The 25,639-nt window shown below is 40.8% G+C and overlaps 3 protein-coding genes across 4 annotated transcripts; all 3 read right to left on the reverse strand.

Moving 5' to 3' along the window:
• Positions 1–55: 55 nt before the first annotated feature.
• On the reverse strand, positions 56–5,709 carry pigs (phosphatidylinositol glycan anchor biosynthesis, class S). Its single transcript, XM_027018546.3, has 12 exons — positions 5,644–5,709; positions 5,152–5,291; positions 4,933–5,044; positions 4,762–4,851; positions 4,557–4,648; positions 4,213–4,450; positions 3,840–3,982; positions 3,641–3,755; positions 3,280–3,425; positions 3,012–3,112; positions 2,527–2,737; positions 56–1,821 (listed from the first exon to the last, which is right to left on the reverse strand). The coding sequence occupies exons 1-12, from the start codon at positions 5,660–5,662 to the stop codon at positions 1,543–1,545; spliced, it is 1,686 nt and encodes a 561-aa protein (XP_026874347.1). The 5' UTR covers positions 5,663–5,709; the 3' UTR covers positions 56–1,542.
• Positions 5,710–7,609: 1,900 nt separating this feature from the next.
• On the reverse strand, positions 7,610–11,535 carry aldocb (aldolase C, fructose-bisphosphate, b). Its single transcript, XM_027018560.3, has 8 exons — positions 11,395–11,535; positions 10,941–11,152; positions 10,274–10,328; positions 10,015–10,175; positions 9,784–9,867; positions 9,472–9,646; positions 8,904–9,103; positions 7,610–8,787 (listed from the first exon to the last, which is right to left on the reverse strand). The coding sequence occupies exons 1-8, from the start codon at positions 11,504–11,506 to the stop codon at positions 8,695–8,697; spliced, it is 1,092 nt and encodes a 363-aa protein (XP_026874361.1). The 5' UTR covers positions 11,507–11,535; the 3' UTR covers positions 7,610–8,694.
• rskrb (ribosomal protein S6 kinase related b) lies at positions 11,506–23,677 on the reverse strand. 2 transcript variants are annotated; one of them, XM_027017786.3, is made up of 13 exons: positions 23,391–23,677; positions 22,730–23,002; positions 22,476–22,559; positions 22,195–22,263; positions 21,853–21,922; positions 20,433–20,540; positions 20,270–20,310; positions 20,110–20,137; positions 19,590–19,679; positions 19,124–19,212; positions 18,758–18,868; positions 16,480–18,586; positions 11,506–11,538 (listed from the first exon to the last, which is right to left on the reverse strand). In XM_027017786.3, exons 1-12 carry the CDS (start codon positions 23,418–23,420, stop codon positions 18,251–18,253), a joined length of 1,329 nt encoding a protein of 442 aa, XP_026873587.2. In that variant the 5' UTR covers positions 23,421–23,677; the 3' UTR covers positions 11,506–11,538; positions 16,480–18,250. The 2 variants fall into 2 exon arrangements, with proteins under 2 accessions (XP_026873587.2, XP_081575280.1); XM_081719154.1 differs by lacking the exon at positions 19,590–19,679.
• Positions 23,678–25,639: the final 1,962 nt, after the last annotated feature.

Genomic DNA, 25,639 nt, shown 5'->3' on the forward strand with positions numbered 1-25,639 from the left:
ACTTATGTGCAAACATACCATGCAAAATACGAAAACACACACGTGAGGGACGAAATATGCTCGAAAGTTTTAGATTTTATAATCTGTGACGTAATTTGTAATTTGCAAATATTTTCAAGATTTTTTGGGTTACGTTGAGTGCGTGAGAGATGTTCATAACAAAGAAAAAAAAGACATGCAGTTCTTCGTAATGTCCGGATGCATCACAGCAACATCATGTATCAAGTACGGCAAGACCTTCAAGTAAACAGACACGCCAAAGAAAAGCTCGCATTGTTAAACGTGTTTACACCCCTTTGTCATCCTTTGCATTTTGTGATGTTATTAGGCTATTCCAGATTTCAGTTGAACTATTTTTATGTCCATCCAACAAGAAAAAAGAAAATGTGTATATTGTCATGGCCAGCAACAAGGCGTAAAAGAAAACGATCAGTAGTTTAAAAAAAAAAGACTGGTTTGACAGTAGACCTACATTTTTGTATAAACACCGTTATACAGTACATAAAAAACAGTTACTTGCACAAGATAGTCAACAACAACAACAAAAACTTGCAGTGTGATAAATAGTAAGACCGTTCTAATATAAAAGATAAAGAAGTAAAATACTTAGGGGCTACCCAACTCCAGTTCTGGAGATCTACCGCCCTGTAGAGTTCTCACACATCTGATCTTAATATGTAGATAGTGCTGAAGGCATTGATTAACCAGATCAGGGCTGGATGTAATTTTTGCAGGGAAGTATTTCTTCAGGAGTGGATATGCTCATCCTTGCTCTTGAGATTTTAAACCATCCCATTCAGTGAACGTTTCGCTTTGTTTTACAACCATATGGGATTAAGATCTCTGTTGCTCTCAGAACATACCTTGCATCTTTTTAGCATATCTTCCATGATATGCTATTGTACAGACTTGTTCAGTAAAACCTAAAATGAGCAAACATTCTGCACTAAATGGAGCCATACAACAAAACATCTGGTTTTAATAAAATCTAAGCTCCCTTGGCACAGAAGCTGCTGCTGTTAGTATGCAGCAACTAAACTTCATTTAAATGCTGCCATGAGACCATTATATAAATATGCTAATGTACCATGACAGATCAGTGACTGTAGCTAATATTGCGAGATCATTCTGTCAGAGTGTATCTTAAGAGCATCATGTAAAGGTCTAACACTCAAATCTCTGGTCAAGTTAATACTAAACTGACTATAACGGACATGCCAACATTAAAGAAAATCAGAGAAGTACCTGAAAATGTGGGTTCATGTTAAAGGGAATTTGGGAAGAGTGTTCTGGATGACTGAAGTGTAAATTAATAAAGTATTATGCATGCCTGCATTACAATCAGCCTTGTGATTGAACAAAAAATCTAATGGTCATTCTTCAAAAGGAAACACTTCTAGGAATAACATACTTGGATTAACCAAATATTAAACAAACACACACACACACACACACACACACACACACACACACACAAAACAACAGTGCATTGACTTAATAGTTAAAATGCACCCACACTTTGTGTGTAGGAGTTGGGGGTGTTCAGTCCCTTTTGGCCAGTTTGTCTGCACGTCTTTGTCTAACCTCATTGCCAATCTTAAGCAGCGAGAGTACAATTGGCACACACATGGGCAAGAACAGGGGGATGTAGATGGCAAACTTCTGGTCGTCCGGAAAGTACAGAAGATGCAAAAGAGAGGGATCAAAAAATGCCTTCTCCGAAGCCAAAATGGCCTCTTGGCTGTACTGCAGGGCAAGGGCCAAGTCTCCAACCTCTAGCTCAGCCAGGGCAGCGTGAAGAGACATTACCGCACTGGAAACCTGTGACAAGAAGAATTGCTTAGTTACAGAATATTAGTAGGAAAATGCACAATATCTATTTAATGTAAACAGAACCTCATATGTAAAATGGATACTTAATTTTTTTCCAGGCCTTTACTCTGTACAAATTAGTGTGAAATAAGCACTATTACAAGGTCAGCAACCTAAACTTGATGCATTTAAAATAGCTGAGACTTCTAACAAGCATCATATCATTATCGCAGATTTTGGTCACAATGGAAAAAGCCTCTGGGTGCTATGGAAGTCTTTGAATATTATGCTAAGATATTCAGTTTTGACACTGTTCAAGGAAAAAGGGGATCATCTGATCAACTTGGCTGTGGGTAAACTGAAGCAGGGACCAACGGTGCAAATCTTTTGCAATGGTGTCAAATGCTTGCTTTCTCCAGGAAACTAGCACCTTATAAAACACAAAGTATTTACTTCACTTCTTACAACCATCCTGAAAGTGGGAAGTGTCCTTTTTTGTTTCACTTAACTGTTTTTGATTTGGCACTGTATATTTTAGAAACATTTGGGTAGATTGGGATTGTGAGAATAAACAAAATTCAGTTACTGTAGCCTTCCCAGTTGTTGCTACTAGCCATCAGAGGGCACTGCCTGCCAACCAAAAAAAGGGCAGCGTGGAAATCACTGCCCACAGACGGGAAGGCTCGGAGTCTGCATGCAGTGCTGGCGCTTCACCTGCTGGGCGATGTTGTCGTTGATGACGATGTTGCTGATCTGGTCAAGAAGCTGTGCAAGGGATGTGATGGTGGTGCTGGCCGTGGCCACGTTCTCCACACTGCGGCTCCAGAGCAGCCGGTCAAGCTCCCAGTCGGCCAAGCCAGCACTGCCCGGGCTCTGTAGCAGGAAACCGGGGGGAGGCTGGGTCTTCTGCACTCCCAGCAACAACCTGTGAGTGAGTGAATGCGGCTCAAATAGGCAATAGTGGAAAATTGTATGTAGAAAACCACAGACTTTGTAAATGCAAACCTTGCCTTTAGTGACAGTTTATTTAGGTAGGAAGTGATTGTGAAATTGGGAGCAGTAATTGTGACATGGATGAAGGAAGATGGTTTTATAGTACAAATATGGTGCAGAAGGGGAGGAGTCTCAGACATAGCCAGGAAACCAGGAAGTAGTGATAGTACCATATTTGACATTAACTCTTGCTGCTAAATACAGACCTTAACTGGGCCAAGAATACGCCCATTACTTTGGCCATGCTGATGTCGATATCTACAGGAAATTCTGCCTTGGAGTCATACATGTCATTCACATTGTAGACCTGAAAAAGTGACAACAAATATAAAGAAAGCATTGTCATGGAATGAAATTATGACATGCCACCATGTTTGCAATGCCCAGTATATTCTTTTAGATCATTGCAAAAATCACCCTACTGCAGCATGTGCTGTGTTGTTCAGTAAAACAGACCCTACATGCAGACTGTACCATTATTCCCCCCCAGCGGGGGCTGTGGAAGGCATTGGAGGGCACCTCCTTCTGGCTGCGGTCCCTGATAAAGAGCGGAGAGTGGCGGGCATCCGGAACATACAGGAGGAAATTCAGCACGGGGTTTGAAGACGCAGCATTGGAGCCTCCACAGGAAAAAAAAAATGGATAATGCAGATATTCTTTTCAATAAGAAAATATGGGGGGGATGTGCATATGAGACAGCTTTCTTTAAAAGTGCACGAATAATTGTACTGTGGGGAGGTTTGTTTTGAGAGACCACACCGAGTTTCGAGATTAACTTTTCTTCCTTTGCGAGTGTACATGTTGTTCATGTTTAAAGGCAAAATATTATCTTCACCTAGCCTGGCTTCCACAGGGTTGATGACGTGGGCCAGGCTGTCTGCATTAAGTGTATAGGCTGATACACTGTTGTCGAAACGAGGATTAACCCCTAACACTGCATAGTACAGGATCTGATGATGGGAGACAAAATGTTAAATGAGGAAGATACTGTATGAAATAGCAAAAGATATATTTCAAAATCTATTGTGAACAACCTGTGAGTCCACTGAGAAGTTCGCTATTGGAGTCAGCTTATCCAGAAGAGGCTGGATGTAGCTATGAACAGCCCCCTCAATGTCCCAGTGCAGGCTGTGGGACTTTGGGTCAGGGTTTAGGAGACTGAAGGTGATTTCATAACCTAAGGCATAGGAAAAAGAGCAAATTAAAAATAAGGGAAGAAGAAGGGAGATGCAATAAATTGAAGACTTTGTCTGCACTAAATATTGTGTTCATATTATACACTGTTTTGATTTTCCAAGGCATTTTTTCACAACTATATATTTTATATATTTTCACAAAGACGTGATTTTTTTAAGGTAATATCATTGGTGATGAAAGAGTAAAAATCTGAATGAGGAGAGCTCTAACCTGGACTGGACTTGATGGCCCTCATGCTGTCAGCCAGGCTCTCCTTGCTGATCTGACCTGCACGCATGCGGTCACTTAGGGAAGCCAGTATGTCCTGGTGGCTGAAGGACATGGTGTCGACCACCTGCTTCACAAGAGGGTGCAGAGCAGACAACACCTCCTTCAGGCCCCCCCTCCCTTGAAACACAGTGGTGCGTAACAGGGCAGTGCGCCGCTGGCCAACATACACCGTCACACCCTAGATGGACGGAGGGAGGGAGAAAAAAACATGCTTCCTTTTTAAAATACCATGAGCAGGACTGGAGTGTAAAACTAATGTTAGGTGGTACATGTACAACTCATACCTCTGGTAGCAGAGTGGACGTCTCAGGGATGATGTACACAACCACAGACCCACAAGCACTCTCACTGAGCATGTGCAGGGAAAGATCTGCCTCTATATAAGGAAAAAGGAAAGAGTAAAGGCAGACACAAAGTCATATGTTTCATAAACCTCTGAACATCTAAAATAGTAATATGCTAAACTTCTACAAAATAACCCTTTTTAACCTTGAGCGGTCGGCTGGTTTAAAGCATCGTCTTCCATGATGGTGGCTGTGCGATACTTGGTTTCATATCTGTACTGCAGCCCTGTCTTAGCTAAAGCAAAGAGAGAAAGAGGGAAGAACTCACATTTGTGCTCTTTTTTACACTGAGAAGCATAGAAAATCTTTCACTTGCCATCCACTTGGTGCTCCTGCTCTCTGGTTTCAGTGAGTGGAACCTTCTTCTGCAGCTCTGGGATCAGTGTTCCTCGAGAGAAGACCACCTCAACCTCAACACTTAACTGGAGCTACAAACACAATGCATCTCTCACAAACAGAAAAGTCACCAATTTAAAAAAAACCACACATATCTTATAATAGCCAAACTACAGGGGAAGGATGTGATGGGAGTTACTTGTAAGGAGTCGAGCTCGCCGATTTGTGAAAAGGGGAGCCAGGCGCGGTAGGTTTCAGTGGTCTTCCACCACAGCGGAATGCCCACGACGATGACCACGGCTGCGATGGCGAGGGCTGCATTTCTCCCTCGTCGCTTTTCTGTTTTGCAGGACGAAATGATCAGCTCCACAGTTATCAACACAGATGCACGTTATGTGTTTTATTAGTGTGGCTAAAACCACACAGGTGAGGTTTCGGATCAATGAAACTGTAATCATGAAAACGACAATGATGGACCCCACCGTGATTTTCATGATCAGAGGTTTTAGTAAGATTTTTGAGTAGGCGAGCCCCAGTTAGCTACCTAGCTTTGCTCATATTTCAATGTGATTACAGGTGATTCCAAAATAGAACGGTGTGGGACAACAAGATGAAGAATACAACATGAATGAATTAAAAATATATGAAAACACGAGAAAGAATTTAAGAAGACAGTATCTAGCATACTTACCTATCTCGATAACTGCCATTGCTAAAGGAAATTACTACCGCATAGCACGCTAACGCAGCGTCATAGCCAATCAGAGTAGCGAATACATACACGCGGTGTACGGAAGCTTTGGAAGGAATAAAACTGTTTTAAACCAACCAGATAGGGGAAAATATCAAAAGCGGACTTTGCTTATAAATCAAACCAAATTTTGTTGAATATTTCTTTTAACATTTTAATATAGGAAAATAAATAAATTGAAACAAAAAATCGACAATTTCTATCTCTAAACCTAAAGCTTACCTGTGGGATCATCTGAAGAGTTCACAAGTGTTTTCAACATAAGAAAACGGTTTAATATCACAAACTCAGTTATGGTCTTGATCACAGAGAAGAAAAAAGGCCACGCAGGACAAACTGCACTTATCAGCACTTCAAGCCAGACAGTAGGTCAATCTCCAGAATGTCATATCAACTTGTGATCTGTCAGGGTCTGGTGAGGAGTTCATGAAAATGTAGTCTCTCACTGCTGCTTGTTGGCATACTCATTGCAAGCTCTGCATAGACAGCATTGCATTCATGGCCAGCAGTGTGTCCCGTGCTTGTGTGAAGCGATCGTCAGCCCCAGAGTGCAGTGGAAGCAGGAAAGCATCTCAGAGCACAGACTTTGGTGTAATTATGGCAGTAATATGGTATAACAGCTGTCAGCTGTTATTATAATATTTATTTTATAAACAGTATTTAATTCAGCCATTAGTTAGATATTGAGTTTTTTAGTAAATGGCCAGTACTTAATATTATTCTTTCAGTCAGGAAACTGTGTTCAACTCTTACAAGTCCATGCCTGTATCACTTCCACCTTAAACACAAAGCAGGCACTCACTGTGTACATTGAGATAATCTAATGAATCTGTTATAAAGTGTACTGCAGCTGTGACAGGGTGCAGATGGCATGCTGTTTGTGCATTGACACTGAGTTTACATTTGCTTCTGCAGTTCTGCTGAGCAGAGGTGTCTTACCAAAAATAGTAAAGAGAGCTCTGCAGTATCCTGGAATCAGGCTTGGGAGGATAGTGGTGGAATTATTGGCATCTTTCTCAAACTGGGTATAATGACTTGGTACTGTTTCAATAGGGCCATGGGTGACATCATGACATGGGCTTCCCACGGGCTTCTCCTTGTTCAGAATCAGAATCTTTTTATTCACCAAAGTACAAACTGTACAAGGAACTTCTCTCAGGGGTGTAGAAGGGTAGAATACAGCTTGTAGTAATATTAAAAATAATCAGTATTGTAACTGATGTTGTATACATAACCTAACTGAATTGACTAGCTAACATTACAACTTCACATTAACTTGCACTAATGGAAACCATTTTCTGCAGTTATGATTATGTTACGTTTCCAGTAGGAATGAGGCAGAACGCAAATGCAGGAGGCATTTAATAACAAGTGAGATCAAAAATGAAGGGCAAAACAAAGAGAGGCATAGGGGAAATACTGAGGGTAAATTAACACACACTGAGCAACCGAAAAGGGCAAGGGCGACAACACTACAGCAAATATAAGCGAGCCACAATGGACGAATCCGACTTACCAAAACAACCAGCAAACTAGAAGAGAAAAGCCAGGGCTCAAATAACCAATACAATCAAGGATAATCAGACGCAGGTAAACATAACAGGGAGAACTAAAACATGGACTGGAACTGAAGAACAGACGAGGGGCGGAGAAAACAAAACCAAGGAACAGAACAAGGAAGTGAAGGAAAAACAAAGACACGACTGAGAAATCATAAAACCGGGACGCCAGGAGGGTGGCCAATTGTCAGTTAACCATGGTAGGAAATCGGGTCTGAGAAAATGTGTATGAATGAGACTAATGTTGACCAAAAAAACCCAAACCCCAAAACAAACAAAAATTTCAAGTGAAGTTTGCAAATAATATTATTCATGAACACTCAACTATAATTTACAGGAGTCATGTCTGGGATTTAAATATTTTTATTTTAGTTTCTCTATTCGACACAACAATTGCTTAAAGAATGATAACACAACAGCAACACAGTTTACCCAACTTAGCAGTGTCTGTCCCCTCCCCCAAGCTCCAAAGTTTGGTCCACTCCCAACAATTTTTTGCCCAACAGATCTCACTCTCAGATCTCACTGTGCCACTAAGATGGAAAAGGCAGGCAAGAAGGAACGTAGAACACTAAAGCTTACTACACAAAGGAGCACATAAAACTTTCATAATTGTCCATGTCTTTCAAACCAATATAGTTAGTATTCTGTTAACAAAACAGTAGACACATAATCCAAAACACCCATCACTACAGCAGATGAGAACTGCACACTAAATAACATTCCTCAGTGTTAGTGGATTGTTTGTTGAAACTGTTGTGAGGCTGTTGAAACTGTTTCTCATCCTCCAGGAGTAGTGATCTATACACAATACTCCCTCCACATCTCTCTCTCTCTCGTTGAAAACTGTTTTGCTCCTGCTTAGCATCACTGCACACTCATCTTCAGGCAAGGCTTACGAAAACAAAAAATATCCATACAGCATGGACAGATGAGACCACGCTGCATGCTGACAGAAGTGCAGGACATGGGCTGCACTTAACAGGAATGTGTGGAACTTAACCGTCTAACTCAACTGCTAAGGAATCTGAGCGAAGAGCACTGGAAGTGAACACCTGAGCCAAAAAAACAAACAAAAACACATAAGGGGAAAAAAACACTAGAGTTTCAGTTTATTTAGCCAAGATGGCAATACTATTTCTTATTAAATATAGCACTATGACCACTTCTGTTACCAGCTGTTATATAACACATTCTAGATTTTATTTAGAATATCCCATATTTCATAAAATGCCCTTTTAAATATCCATTCTCTGCTCTCCAATCTTCCCTTTCTCATTTTCACTGGTTTAAATAGATGGCCTAGAAGACATGAACAACCCTAAAATACAGGTGACAGCACAGGCCTGTGACTGGTTGGTGACATGAAGGGTAGCAGTGGTGAAAGATACTATTGGTCAGCAGAAGTTGGAGCAGGCAGGCAATGAGACGCTCAGTAGGCGTGGTTTGCCACATACAGGGACTGCGCTGCAGCGCCACCAGTTCCACTGGACATGTACTTGCCCTGGGCGGCAAGGCCATTAGCCTGTGGGAGAGACCAAGTATGTGAGAAAACTTTCACTGATGTCTAAGCAGAATTAAGACACTTCGAGGCATAACAGCGAGCCTATGAGTGGTAATGGGCCTGGTGTGGCAACTGACCTGGGCACGCTTAATGAACTCCTCAGTGGCACTCTTCTCGTTGTCCTTGGCGCCACGCCAGGCATTGAGGGCAGAGGCCTGCAGGGCACGACCGTAGGAGAAGGTGAGTGCCCAGGGCTTGATCAGGGGGCAGGTGTTGATGGCGTTCAGGTTGATGGATGCCTCCTCCTCACTTTGTCCTCCGGACAGGAAGGTCACACCTGGGAAAAGGAAGACGATTGATTCAACAGCAACAACACCCTGCTGCCAAGCCAAAGTATACTGACATAAAATAGGGGTCACAGAGCATAAATAGTGGCCACAGAGCCATCCTGAAAATAACTGCACAACTACACTATGGGCTATTTAAAGGGGACAGCGAAAAGCATGCATGTATCAGTGAGTGAAAGCAGAGACCAATTAGATGAGCCAAGTAGCAAAATAAGTGTTAATAACTAGCCATCATTCGAATGTAGCTAAATTTGCATATTGAAATGAAGCATACACAAAAACCTGTGTTGCTAATCAGTTCTAAATACCCTTGAAAAGGGTCACTGTCAGTCTAAGCACAAGTGGTTCAATCCATTACCTGTGACTGCAGGAGGAACGGTGCGACGTAGGGCAGTGACTGTTGCCATGCCAATTTCACCACAGCCGTATTTGGTGGGGCAGGAGTGTCCTGCTGTCACCATGTTGGGCTTGAGCAGGGTTCCCTCCAGATAGACGTGGTGGTCAGACAGAGCCTTGTAGCAAGCAGCGAGGACCTGGAGCACAGAAACAGACAAATGGAATGTTTGAGTGAACTTGTCTTTCCCAATTATAAGTAAATAAATAAATAAATAAATAAATAAATAACATTGCCACACCAACACATACAGGCAGCAGGTGAGGAAATACCTACCTTCTCTGTGACGTACTGGCAGCGTTTAAGATCATGATCACCATCAGGAAGGATTTCTGGCTCCACGATGGGCACAATGCCATTCTGGAAAACAGAACAATGAAGAGGACATTACAACTCATTTCTCATTTATTATGTGTCTCACTGCCCAATTTAATAAGTGGACATTCCTGCTTTGGTGCCAGACTAAATACTCTGTGTAAACTAGAAAAAGAGTGTTTGAGGGTCAACCTGCTGGCAAATGCTGGCATAGCGAGCCAGGACATTGGCATTCTCCATGATTGCCAGCGCTGAGGGTGTGGTCTCGCTGATCTTCAGAACACAGCGCCACTTAGCAAAGTCAGCACCATCCTTCTTGTACTGGGCACAACGTTCTGAAAGGCCATCGAGTCCTAGAGACACAGGCACAAGAAAACATTAAGAAAAAAATATGTTGCTATAGACTTGAGCTTCTTGCTGACTACCTATACTTAACAAGTAATGTGCTTACCCTGTGTTGTGGTCTCTCCATTGGTTCCTGCAAGAGGGACGACACCTTTGTCCACCTGTTGGGAAGATAACCCAACCATTCATTTGCATCAGTGCTCTATGGCTATACCAACTTAATTCAGTCTTTCTTAAAAGGCACCATTTTTAGCAAGATATGCTAGCCTAAATGCGGTTATGTACTCCTTTTTGATCAAATATAGATGAGAAAAAAATACAACTGACAATGAGCCAATAAACGTGTAGCCCTTATAAGAAATGTAATAGCAGATATTTATAATCAAAAACTGCTGACATAAAATTACTGCCACTAATAAACACGGGTAAAACTGTCTTAGAAAATACTAGGGATACAATATCACTTAACATTTAAGCCTGTGGCAGAGACTCAAAAAGAAACAGTTCACCAATTAAAAGATATCAACATATCAGCAAGACTCAACTTAAATGACCGCCATCATCGTACAGATTCTGTTGTATTTATAGTATATAGTATAATGACAGCTATGGACCAGACACTTACAAAGGGAAATGTACCCTGAAGGGAGCAGTAGAAGCATTTGTATCCGAATATTGAACTTTTGCTGTAAGTGGACAGCGTGTCACAGGTTCATTGGATGCATTTATGTCATCTTGCACAATACTAATCAAATCACAGGAGACACTAGTACCTTGATGCCTACAACGATGCCCTTGTCCTTGATCAACTTGACGAAGGGCGTGCCATCATCTGTGCTCTGGTAGAGAGTCTCGTGGAAGAAGATCACTCCACCAATGCAGCTGTTGATGCGCTCGTCAGCCGTGAAGAGGAGCTGGCGGTACAGGCGGCGGTTCTCCTCCGTGTTCTCCACCCCAATAGGGTTCAGCCGCTTGGCCATGCTGCCTATTTACAGCACCCCCCCCCAAAGCACAGAAGTAATGAAGACTTCACATCAAGGGAATGATCACAAGTCTTAAGTAGTCCAACAGATAAAATGCAAGCTAAAGGTTGACCAAGCAGGTTATTCAATAAAATTAGATGTCTATTAGTCTACATGGTGTCTGCAGCCAGTTGGCTCCTGCCCTCGCCATGGTATACAGCACCAATAGCTTTAAGTGGATCATGTTCACGTCCAGCATTCTGACCTGTGGATTCATCTGCAGCGAGGATGCCCTTGCCGGGGGCCACGATGCGCTGGGCAATCTCCTGTAGCTCCTTCTTCTGCTCGGTGGTGAGGGCTGGGTACTGGTGTGTCATGATGGCTACTGCTCAAAACCCACCTTGAGAAACTGAGGAGAGCCTACTGTCAGCTTGGCCATAAACACATGGTCCATTTGTCACCACCAATCCATTAAAGAGGGTCCCTTAAGACTCTAATGATTTTGTCATGGCACCTTCTAATGTAACTGAACTGAAGAATTTGTACAATCAATGCGCTGGCCTAGACAAATGTGTACTCTGCAACATAGCAATACAGTGAAGACAGGACAACTGCATATTGGCCCCTATAAAACATACAGCAATGAAATACCATGTTGTATAAAAAAGTTGTAGTCATCTGAGAAATTCTTTCTTCCACACAGAACTTTATTACTACAGCTACACAAAACAAAATGTGCACGAGTTCCAAAGGTGCTCTACTTAAAATTCATCCTATGATTCCGCACAATTCACAAGATCGAGGCTGGACTGCATAATGGCAGCTGCTGTAGCATGACTAAGATCCCATTGCCCTGCTACTAGTCACACTGGATTAACAGTGAGACTGTGGCATTATGCTTGTATAAACGCCACTGTCAATGCTCATTACTCTGTCTCCCTGCCCAGTGCGCTATGGATGGGCTCCAGCAAGTTTTCTACCATAGCAAAAATCATTCACATAAATAAAAGGTTTTAAGGAACTTGAAGTACTTTTACTTACATATATATATTCTAAAAATCATTACTCTCATAATCATGTTTTAATTTTTTTTGCATATTAATATGGAACATTGAAGAATAACAAAAGGTCAGGCACTTTAGACTAGGAAATATCATTTCTATTGTTGTGTCTATGAATCTGTATTGTTTGTCTATAAAGCTATCAAATCTCTCCCTTTTTTTTGGCTGAGGCTAGATTTACTTCCCTCGCGCTCATTCCCTGTTGACTGCTCCTCCCTGCATTCAATGGAACAAGCCAAAACCAGCTCAGACTGGCTAATGTGTCTCAGTGTGAGAAACTGTAAAATGCCACTGCAAGTTGTGACAAAACAAGAAGATCTCATATGAATTAATACCTGAAGTAAATTAAGAGGGGAAAAAGGAACTGAGCATATTAATGAGACTCCTATATATTGATATACACATTAAATTACAACTAAAATTATTATTCAAAATTATTCAGGCCTTTTCACCCACAAGGACTTTACCTAAGATTTTATACAGACACTAATTACTAATTGGAAAAATCCCAGCTCTGCCATGCATCCACAGCTGGGCCCCTAACCCTCTTGGTTCCAGAGGTGCCATAAGATGGCTTACATTGTGCTCTGACAGAAAACTGCATTTAACTCTACTATACACGCATGTGTATTATATATATGATAAATAAAGGCATTCCATCTGGTCAAGCACATTTGATCAAATGCAACACCATTTTTAGAACCATGGCACCTCCTAAACCATTTAGTATGTCTCACAACTTCAGCAGCGCCGTTCCATCAATACTGAAACCATATTTAGCTCTAATGTAGCATAGGCTGTGTCAGCAGTTATGTCTCAGGGATGCTGATCGTCATTGGAAGTTTCCACTGACAAACAAGGCCTGAGCCTATGCATCCTCCCACCTCATTCTTCACCACCATACATTAAAGATGAATGGGAACACATCCATACTGCTCCTTTTCCAGGTTTAAAACATGTTTGGCCAATACCAACTGAGGCCTACCATCTTTCAAAAGTAGTGCTTAATGCTAGTGACTCCTTCACTGCAGAAAAACTGCAGGTGTTTGTTTTTGGCACCCTCTAATCAACCACTCTACATTTCAGGACCATAGTCAGTTACTGAACCTAAGAAAGGTCATCAACTACCCTAGTTGCCCACATGTTTATTCAAGCCAACAGCTGGCTAAAAGTCTTGCTCACAGGTTGGACAGCAATACGTTTAAATGAACTTTTTTTTGGCACCTAGGCAAGAAATTAATGTATATAGAATAAATGCAGTAATTTACAGATGCACCATTTAAATAGTAAAAGCCTAAGTGAAATTCAAGCACTGTAATAAGACATTTGTTAAGACTGTATTTCTGGTGCCACAATATGCTGCATTGTGTTGTGCTATATGCGGCATCTAAAAGTTTAGTTCTTGAAATGTTTGACACACTACACCAGGCCCATTTTCAATAAAATGAATACAGTTCGACAAAAAGGGGAAAAAAAACTCAGAAACTGAGCAAATGGCTATGAATCAAATATCTTAGATAAGATTAGTAATCACATCCTTTCTGGTTATAACTGTTCTATAACCAGAAAGAGAATGTCAGTTTAACAATAAACTCCACAGCCTCTGGTTCTATCAGGACAAGTCACAGTGTGCTCAGGTTAATCCAAATCTTAGAGCTGTGAGATCTGGGCCTCTCACTCTCATTCCTCTACAGCATATAGGAAAACCAACCCACTCTTACAGGATCTATACAGGCAACATTACACCTGAAGCTACATAGGACAGAGGCTGTTTGTTAAAAGATGCTCAGCACCATAAATAATTCATTAATTATTCAGCATCATTATTAATTTACAGAAGCACGATTAGTTTTAGCATCAAACTTTCCAAGCTGATCGAACAAAAAAGTAAAGAAAAAAAATTAAAAACGCAGAGCACATTTTGATGAGTTATTATATTATTTAGGCAATGCTCCATTTTTTATTTTATTAGAGTGGCTGCAGTAATTTCCACTGTGGCTCCTGGTTGGGTTAATCACCTGTTTCAGAGATGTTATGGTAACAGAGCGATTGTCTATTCCCATTGTGCATAGAATATTAGGCTAAAAATAGATCGAGACTTCTTGCTTTCTACAGCCTCATCAGACCAGCCCTTCAGCACATAGGCCGTAGGAAGGACAGCATGAGCTCACCTGAAACATCTCAACATGTGGTCGAATTACACACCTATTAGACACAAATGTTTCGGCATCTATGGAGTGCACTGTCTCTTGTGACATTTCAGTCAGATAAAAGGAAATATTCACAAGGTCAAAAAATAGCAATTTAGAAACAGCTTCTTGTGGGGAGGAGCCATCAATGCATTGATATTCTAAAAACAAAACAAAACAAAAAAAACCCCCAGAGGGCTCTAGAAAGATTTGCCAATCTATTAACAAATCGAATTGATAACCATAATAAAGTTTTCCTCACAAGTTAAAGAAACAGCAGCAACCAGCTGTTGTCTTGATTCTCTTATTGCATGGGCATCTTTAAGTGGGCAAGTGGTCACTTAAAAGTGGAAAGGACAGTGTGGAGTAAATGCTATCTGCATCCTCCCTTTTTGCCAGTGTCTGTTGTCCTGCACTGCGTCAGGCAAGTACCTAGGCCGCCTCCCACTACCTATCACTTCTGACAGGCAAGGTCACAGCAGCTGGGATGTTCCAGAAATGGATCCAACAGAACACAATGTGCATTCTACACATTTACTCTTTAGGTGTTTGTAGTTACGAGACCAAAGACAACACTCACACACACCACAGTGATCCATCAACTGTCAACAACCAGCCTTACATTCAAGCAATTTTGGAAAGATAAATGATTCTGAGCATTGAATTATACCAAGAATGACAAAACATAAAAAGGAATTCTCGATAGGGGAGAACTGTACAATAATTTGGTTGAGGAAAGAAAAAAATGTGCTATGTGCATTTCGAAGGTCAGACTGGATCAATATGGATTCGGCTGGACAAGCACAGCAATATACATAAGCTAAATGGTGAAGGTAAAGTCATGCGCACGCACGCAGTTTGCAAACACGTAATGTCATCAAAAGCCGTATACGTGTGCCACTGAGATGTATTTAAGCAAAACATATTGTTTTCTGTTCATTTTGAAATCGTCAGACAATTTTATTTTAAATGTTTGCGATAACTGCACAACGATGGCGTCCCTGCATTAATGCAGCCCTTTTAGCTACACCCTTTTGCACTTACGCCTGTAACGTTAATGGAATTGGAGCAGGAGGGAGAGCGCAGATTCCCGTCTGTTGAGATTACAATTTTGGTAGCTAGGGGTGACGGAATCACTGGGAAACTGATTAGTAGTTTAATTATGTGACCTGCACAAGAACAATTCTCATTATTTGCAAAAATCTCAAAGTCCTATTCGCCGATGGACATATTTTGACGAAGTGTCTCGATTTCCTATTCTATAGTCCGAGTCGAGGCGTGAAGCGATGACTCAACCTACCAGCACAGCTTTTCCGGTGAAGCTAGCGAGGTAGCTAACCAAGCTCATGGAAATGTCTACGTGCAGAGAGCCACACACCGATCTACCAGCATCAACCTCCGCCCTCATGATGCAGAAAGATAGACCAACAATATGTTGTTTTTAATTTTCTGTTGTACGAATGTCTGTTAAACAGGATTAGAGTTTTGGACATTAGTCTCCGAATTCTGTATTTTTCCTCCAACATTACTCTACCACAGAATGCGGAAGGAGAGGAGGAGGATAATGTCCTAACGCGTGTTCAAGGTTGCCAGTGATGAGGCGACGACATTTTCATGATGCTTGTCTGCACATAACTGTTTGGTTCCGCCAAGCTTACGTTGGACAGATTCAATACAACGTCGTTACCTATAGCTACCAAACTTCTTCGGTAACTGTAAAACCTACTTTATGCGTATACGTTACATTTTGTAGTAGTAAGACTTCAATTGATCGTTTGGAAGCTTAATATAGCTAACCCTAGCTAGCTAGGGCTGGCCAACCTAATGAGTTCGCGAGAAAACTGTCTACTGAGGAAGCGCTCAACTACCCTAAATAGCTAGCCAGCTAATTAGGTATCCTAGTTAATACAATTCAGGTATGTAATTTAGCTAACTCTATCTGGCTAGATCCTTCAATACGAGACCCAAATCTACTTTCTGTGGTAACTATTTACGATCAAAGTACATTTAAAGGTGCAAATAGTCATTTAATATAATCTAGTTAAGCGTTTAAATATATTTAGTCTTCAACTGTACTCATTTATCATTTAAATTACTTACTTGGTTGGTAAATGAAATCCTGAAGACAGTCGTCAGAATGTGATGGGGAAGATGCGAAGCTGTGGGAAGACGCTCCTTCTAATACTGCAACACAACGTGACTGCTTACAAAATCACGACGCACTATTGAATATTCATGAGACAGTCTCGTGGACGTTACTACGTCACTTCCAGCGCAAGTCACTGCAGCACGTTTGCCATCAGAGTGGCATTTCCCATGACAAATGATAGGATTAGGCCTAACCCTCAGTGTATGTTCATATATTGAACAGTGAATGTGGAGGCGCAGCACCGTTTTTACCGTTATTATCGTTGAGTCGAAAAGAAGAATCAGTTATGGAATAGGTAAGGCAAAAAACAACACATAAGTAGCGAATGCCGCTTCTTATTAGTATAGTGTTAAGAAAGTGGTTATTCAGTCGGGTGGGAAAAATAGATAGATAGATAGATAGATAGATAGATAGATAGATAGATAGATAGATAGATAGATAGATAGATAGATAGATAGATAGATAGATAGATAGATAGATAGATAGATAGATAGATAGATAGATAGATAGATAGATAGATAGATAGATAATCTAGCAAAGAATAATACCATAGCCTAAGCATTTTAAAAATGTGTACTTGTCTTCTAAGCAATGCTCACATAAAGTACATCTATAAACATTATTTTAACCATAATTGAAAAGAACAAACATAAAAAACATGTAAATGGGCACAAAAGTCTCTGGAGTAAAGGTTCTCATATTATGAATATTATGGATTTTAGATTTTATTATTTAAGATACAAGAAAGCACAAAAACAAAAGGTTTGAGGTATTCAGGGAACACAATAAGGACCATCGTCTTAGCCAAAATGAATGGAGAATTGTACACAGGCTGCTCTTTGAACCAAAAAGTTATTAAGAATATATCCAAGAAGCATGTAATTTCATTTTTAGGTTGTGGTAGTCTGTTGGTCTGTTGAGAAGTGGCTATAAAACAATACATTCTTGGCTTGATCTCTGCTTGATTCTTGATAACATCCTGGTACTCCCATTATGACCTTGAGCAAGGTGTTTCAGCCCTATACCAACATGTAATTTAATAATGCCTAAAGTTCATAATTAAATTATGTAATTTAATGGTAAGATCTTGTTACATTGCACTTGCTGTGCTCATTGTTCAGCTAGTCAAGATTTTGCTATAATGAAAAATGTGTGCCATAACATCTTATTTGTAAACATATGCAAAGTGCATTACGCAAAAAGAACCATATGATATGGATTTGTTAAATGGATTTAAATATAATGTCATGTAAAGGAGGATGTATCTTTTGGTCACTTATTTCATGTTAAGGTCATTTTAGGAGCTTTGTTTAGGAGTCAGGAACAATCTATATTTGACATATCAAAACTGGCTTATTACTCAAAATGTTTTAGGTAACACTGAGGGACAAGCACACGCTGCAAAATATGACAATATAATTGGAAGGTAAAGACCATACAACTTAGATTATCAAATGAAAAGAAACTAGGCCAGGCTACCAATGCCTTTACACATTAAAGGTTACACATAAAAGTAAGCCCAGTCATTTTCCACTCAGTAGTCACACTGCTTGATGCAAATGTGTACACCACCAATAGGTTCAACCAGTAGGCTCAGGATATGTGTACATTGTAGAGAAAGTAACAATTTTCCATGATCTATAAAAGGAAGACATGCTTATTAATACATGGATTCAACAAACTCTGAGCAATAGGTTTCAGATTACCTGCAGGCAACTGCATTTAGTTAGCATCCTGATACACAAACACATTGCCTTCAGGTAAATTGCTGTGGATGAAGTCCTCCAGTATTTCCAATTTGGCCCATGCTGGGGACATCTCTGCGGCTGGCGTCAAGGTGGAATCTGTAAGTAAGTTGCTGTCAAACTGGGGGAAGGGCTCAGGGGTGATGCCTCGGCGGGCTTTCGCAGCACGGTCTGGCCGCTCTCTCAACTCCAGGATGGGCTCTACGGGGCTCTTTTGCAGCAGGTGCGCGTCGAAGGGCATGCCGCGAAAAAAGGTCTGGCCCTTGAAGCGCTCCAGTGAACGGAGGCGCCGCATAGGGTTTTTACACAGGAGCTGGGAGGCAACAGAAGATATGCGCAGGTAAGGACAGCACTGCTATTGGTCGCACGTGTGGATTATAAACTCATTTTAAGTAGCTCAGGACTGATCAATGGTGATTACATGTCTTTGGTCACCCACTTTCATACTGCATGAACCAACCTCATGGGAGTGTTCATCTCTCACCTCGGTGAGCAGAAGGGCAAACGGAGGGGAGAAGGCTCTAGGCATGTCGTAGGGGAAGCAACACATCTTCCTCAGCATGTTGCTGTGATCAGACTCCGCAGACAGAGGGAACTGAGTAAGGACAAGGTGAAGAAGAAAGCACAGAGGCGAGACACTCAGCAGCAGGCGCAGCACACAAAATAAATTTAGTCCTACTTGATCATCAGTGGTATGAGGCAATCTAAGAAACTGGTTATTGCAGGTTAGAATATGTTGTGCAGACAGAAACAGACAAGCGGAAACCAAAACAAATCCCTGGCTATTCTCTAGCATCACCTACTGCATAGTGATGCAGTCACGTGCCACTGACATGCTTTATGACCTCACCTTGCCAGTGGCCAATGCAAAGAGTAGGATGCCAAGAGACCACCAATCAGCAGCATGGTTATATGGGCCCCCACTTAATACTTCAGGAGCTATAGGAGAGGATGGTTTTGTAAGACTGAGGAAAACCCCCTAGATTATACACATTACATTACAGTGCAGTTGAATATATTTTCCTTATGACTTCCTTATTGGCCCTATAAGTATCTGCTATTCTGCTCAATTCTAACAAGATAATGCTACGTTCATGATCAATGATAAAATGTGAATATAAACCATACACAGAAGAACGTTTACATTCCTCACTTGTACAGCAAGAATATGCCATTTATCTCAGTGTAAATCTTTTTATAGCTACTCAGTGATATAATATACATAAATGCTATACATATATGCAGGTTGACATCATTCCCATATATGAATGCCACTTTTATCTTTATTTCTTCCTGTTATTCTCATAAAAATGTACCCATGTACTGAATAGTGCCACAGATGGTGAATGCCCTTCCTCCTTGCTCCAGCCGTCGAGACAAACCAAAATCAGCCAGCCGTACATGGCCTGTGACACATCATCACACATCACCATAATTACAGTGGTCTGACCCTATCACACCCTGAACAACTAGTGCAGTGTAAAGTCCACTCTACTATGTGCACATCATGGCACATGATCTGGATTGACTAGGAAAATGACCTCAAGGTCATTTCACCTTCATACGCCCTTACAGCACTGGGACCATTTTTTGTAGGTGCTCTTTTTTAATGTGCAGATTTTACTGCTAAATATATAGTATAAAGAAGATGGGGTTTAAAACATATTGGCTTTTAACAGACAAGCAGAATATATGTCTACTTAGCTGTCCTTGCTGATATTTGTTTATTTTGTAAACATGTAGCTTAGATTCTAGAACGTTCCATGGTTACAAAAGAAAAAAGGTTGTGTATACCACCCTCTAGTGGTTGTGCCTCAGAGTACCAACTGCACTTACCTTGATCTGTTAAGAGGATGTTCTCCATCTAGAGAAGAAAATGGATGATTTTAAGAGAACTCAAATATGTTACAATTGTGTATGGAAACCTGGCCTTAAATCTCTCATTTGGTCTGCCATTTTATTATCTCAGTGAGACATACAAACAGTGATTGATTACCTTAACATCACGGTGGATGATCCCAAAATCATGAAGAAAGCCTGCAATACCAGGATTGAGGACATACATTCTCAAATAAAACGAAGAAGGTAAGCAAACCTCTGTATGTAAAACATTTCTACTCATAGAATCAGATGTGTCTGAGTTTAGGTCCAGGACTCACCTATAGCACAGCCCAGCTCAGCAGCAAACACCTTAACTGTATTCTCCATAAACTGACCAATCATCACCCAGTATGTGTATAAATCCCCTGTGCTGCAATAGTCACACACTAGAATGGGAATTATAAGTAGAATGTTTACAATTTATACAGTTCAACAAACATAAACACATAAATAGACATTTGAACACACCCACACCAGCCACCCCCCTAAACAAATGCATGATCCTGTTCAAACTCAATTACTTACACATGCACACACACATAAAGATCATGTGATGTTTGTTATACTTCCAAAACACCACATTTAAACCAGCACATCTGTCCAGATGATGTGCCTCAATCACACAGACTAGTCCCATGTGCAGGATGTTCTGAGTTGTTTAACACGAATTATAAAGACACATTGGCATGCAGTCATCTCAGTAGGTGACCTACAACAGATAACTCTCTTTTTCAACCAAGAGGAGGATAAATATGTACAGGTGGGTAAGCTCAGAAGGCAGGGAGTCAACAGCAACTTTGGAAGAGTCACCACAGTTGGTCTCAGGATTGCATGGGGGAGATGAAGATCATAGATAAAGAATGGAAAAAGCACGTTTGCTAAGTGAGAGGAAAGAAAGAACAACATCTGATTAGACCTGGGCATCTGGGGTGTGGTGTGCTACAAGGCTAGGCTGGGCACATATTATATGTTCTGCAGTGTTGACTACTTTCTCGTGTTTAGCCTGTTTAGCCAGCATCTTCACTATTCCAAAGTCCATTGCTCAGCCTGTGTAGTGGTACAATGTTGTAAAAAAAAAACAACTACGTTTTTGTACCGCAGTGTCTACTGTACTGCAGTACTCTTAATTATCCTCTTAAAATTCACTGAATGAGACTCAGGAGGTTGGTCCTCCATTTCAGTGACACAGCATGTTGTCACTCTAATTAACAGACAGCAGAAAAAGCTTGGACAGTCACCATGTAATCTACTTAGGTGCTTTTATCCCTCTTGGCAGTTATATGCCATGTGCTTATAGTTGTTCCTTCAAACAACTGCTGGGGAAGGCAGTGCCTAATAAATAAGAGATATTTTAGGGATTTCTTGGGTTCTGCAAAGATATCTGGAGCTACTAAATCTTCGGTGAAGTAATGAATCTAGCATCTGGTTAGTTATATTTTGCTCCTAGATACGCCTAGATCTTTTGTCCTTAATTCTGAATTCCATAATTTGTCATCTGATTTAGAGTCAGATTTCTTAGCCATTCTGCTTTCATGAAGTCAGCTGGAAGGTGCTTGGTCAGCAAGAACCAAAGAGAAACCTAAACACAAGTACAAGGAACGAAGGGTACGCTGGAGCAGCGAGGGGTAAAGTAATGGGGTGTGGGAAGACTGGAAAAGAAAGAGGGGCGCTGTACTGGGAGGACTTTGACTCACTCACTAATGTTGAGGTGATGCTGGGTCTGCCAGCAGTCCTGCAGGTCATGGATGAAAGGATGGTGGACCTGATGCTGCAAGGCAACGGTCAAACAACAACGGCACAGGCTGACTTAGTCAGTGAGCCAGGCGCGGTCTCTGTAATCTGTCCTTCACGTGTATTGCTCAAGTGTGGGGCAATGATATTGTAGTGGAGTGGCCACTTCTTATCTGGTGAGCAGGCTAGATTTGAATTCTCCCTTGGCTGTGTGGACTCTGTTCTTTGACAATGTTAAGAATAAACTCAAAATGAAATCATACTGAAACATTCCATAGGGAAGTAAAACAGAGAGCCACTCAAACTGACCTGGACTATCACCTCTTCCTTAGACTGGTTCAGCACACCTAGACGAATAATCTCAGACTTCGGGATAACCTGTTTTCCAAACAGGCACACTGTGTATGAGAACAAAGAATGAAGCCTACGGTCTTCTGTTAATACCAGTATGGTGAGACACAGGCGTGGAGATATACCTTTCACTTTTACAGTGTATTCTTATGCAAAGTACAGCAATGGACCCTATCTATTTATATGTAATGACATAATAATGATTATAACAACATAAGAGGTAAACGTAGTGTATTCACCTTAACCGCATACATTTTTTGTGTCATTTTATCCTTCACCTTTAAGATGGGACCAAATGATCCTTTGGCAATGTAACTCAGGACCTGCGACAGCAATACAATTAGAAGAAGACTAAGACGAAAAAATCCACTGTTTACATTCCATCATAGTACGTTTATCATAGGAACCATTAACACATCTTCAGGTTCACCAGCGAAAAAAAAAACTATAGGTCTTAATTCTGCTTCTAATGTCACATCAAATTGTGCCAGACCTCAAAGTGCTCGTGTAAGTGGGCGTTGCGATGGGGAAACTCAGGTAGAAACATGGAGATGAAGCCAGGAAGGTTCCACTCTGCGTTGCGCAGTTTCTCGTGGCCGGGCATTTGCTCAGGTACAGGTACCCCCTTGTCCCGAATCATCCTCCGTGAGTCGACGCGCTGCGGGTAGAGACGGCACAGTCTCGGGGACAAGGACACGCCTATTCTGGAGAGAAAGCCGCGCCATCTTGATGAGTAGCGGCGCTCCTCCGTATGTTGCAGTTGCAGCTATAACAAAATGAGATAATATCCACAGTATAATTAAAATTGTTAATTTGATTAGGAAGTTCTACACGTTGTGAGAAAAGTAAAACTCTAGAGTACCTCGTGTCAGTCAAGACGGATTTATGTAATGATGGCGGTCATTTCGTGAGACCTAACGTTATCTTTTGGCATTCCAACCCGATTATGCTCTTTCCAATGTGGACTTCGTGTTTTTTTGTCGGTCAGAAAAACAATCAGTTTCTCACGATATAGCAGTTAAACACAACCTAGCTCATATACATCTTACTAAAATCGCAAAACACACAGACTACCTACATAGGATAAAAGGTCGCAAAATAAAAGTAGCTCCAAACTCCCACTAACAATTCTCAATATGGCAGAATGTACGAACCTTGCTGGTCTTGCTACCATCGGCACCCATCACATTTAATGCTTTCCGTTGAGAATTAAGTTCATCCTATATTGCGTTCCTCCACGCTGTAAGTCGCACTAGCCTGAAATCGCGAATTTCAGAGTTAATAAAGCATTTTACACATAGGCTTTTCCACAAGACAGCCTGGGGTTTGCTTAAACACATCAGTAAGAATTAACCATCTCTGTAACTAGAATTTATGGCGATATAAACAAGGTATTTTCCCTTAACATCCTCCACAGATACCAACAGATACCTCCTGTTGATAGGCTATCCAATGAAACTGCATGCTCACCTCTAGTCCCGCCCAACATCTACACATTAAGGGCCGCCTGAGCGCTGTCCGTGGTGATGAATAATTCACGTCGCTTTCAAATTTATATTTCATCATGCTCTCTAAAAGTGACTATAAAATGTTAAATATAGTCGAAAACCAATGAATAGAACCTACAAATTAATAATTTTAGAGACATTACCTTATTAACTGATCATTGTGAAGTAATATTTTTTGCTAGTGAAACTGTAAAGTTTTATGATGGTTAGACACAACAAGGAAAGTGTCCTTGGCACACAAAAAAAAGCAAAGATAAAACCGTAAAGTTTTATGATGGTTAGACACAACAAGGAAAGTGTCCTTGGCACACAAAGAAAGCAAAGATAAAACCGTTCCGAAACTATGATTGAATAGGAAACCAAACCAATACAGCCTATATAATAAAAGAAAACAATATCTTAAAAATATCTAATATCCATAACAGCCCAAGGCAGGATACATCGTGTGAGTCAGCGATCCAATATCAGTAGCATCCTTTGGATGCTTGGTGACTATATTATTTCAGTAGCACAGGGATTTGACAGCTTGTACAACCCGCTCATAGCATAGTGTATATTATAACTAGTGATTGTGAAATCCATTAATTTTATTATTCTCATCGATTGAAGAGTTAATGAATTGTTAATAAATGTTTCTGTTGTTCCCCAAATTAAAAATTAAACATGCATTTGGTAGTGTCCTAATTCGTCTGACGAGACGCCAAACAGCCTGTACTGGTTTAGATATTTGTATTACATTGGGCTATCAATGAAATGCAAGAATTTCATGTGTTCATTATCTAGGTCAAATTGTTTGCTCATTTGCAATATATCTGTTATTCATGTCCTTTGAGAAATTACATATGACCACATCAAAGTGATATATACATTTAAAATACTGTCTAAATGAGATAAGCCACAGAGATGGTGAAAATCAACAAAGCTAAGCTCCTGTGGGACCTCCAGATCTAGATATACAGGCAAATCATAGCATACCAACCAAACACAATGACAGTAGATAAGATTCAGAAAACTACACTAGTAATAGAGGTAGCAGTCACAGATGCCCTTTACACAGCCAGATCATAAATAAGAGTGGGTACAGGTACAGGTTCAGGAGCGGAACTAACATCAGCCACCTCCTTTACGTGGATGACATCAAGATATATGCCAAGTCTTTAAAGGACATTAATTCATTGATCTACCTCACCAGGATCTACGGTAAGGACATGGGAATGTACTTTGGGCTGGAGACTTTCTTTCCTGTTCTCTGAGGGACAGTCTTCCAAGATGATTTTACCCTACTCTATCAGTTGTTTACAAGTTGTTTGTTTGTCTTCCCCACATATCTCCTCTGTAGCATGGTGGATAGGATAGACTACTGTGGACTCCTGTTCAGTCTCTGGACTGTGCTAGTCAAGTGTGCTTTGTTCCAGTGTGAACCAACCACTCCTCTACCTCTGTGATTTTCTCTGAGTTCTTTTTGCCTTCTCAGTAGTGTAGTGGGGGAGAGCAGTCTGCTCTAGTGCCCCATTCTTTCAGTCCCCTTCACCTTTTGATTGGCTTACGCCAGTTTTCTCTACTCCCCTTCCTTGCACCACCTTATCTGCTCTTTGGTTCTTCTATGAGGTCCCACTCTGCTAGATTATCCACCAGGAGTACAGTTTGTTGGGGATGCTTCACCTCTGATTATCCTGATAGCCTTACTGCCCCATTAGGATTACAAGGATTATTTGTTTATCATTATTAATCATTATTCCTAAATATAAAATGTCTGTTTTTATAATACAATTACAATATGAAGATTTACTGCATTCGATAACTGCCATTACACTTATTTAAATTCACGAATACACCAGATACCCTTGATAATTCATTAATGACCTCAATAGCATGCTTTGATGTTCATTTTGGAG

This window comes from Electrophorus electricus, chromosome 8 (genome assembly GCF_041902795.1).
Source record: "Electrophorus electricus isolate QZ-2024a chromosome 8, ASM4190279v1, whole genome shotgun sequence".
In the NCBI taxonomy this organism is placed as follows: domain Eukaryota; kingdom Metazoa; phylum Chordata; class Actinopteri; order Gymnotiformes; family Gymnotidae; genus Electrophorus; species Electrophorus electricus.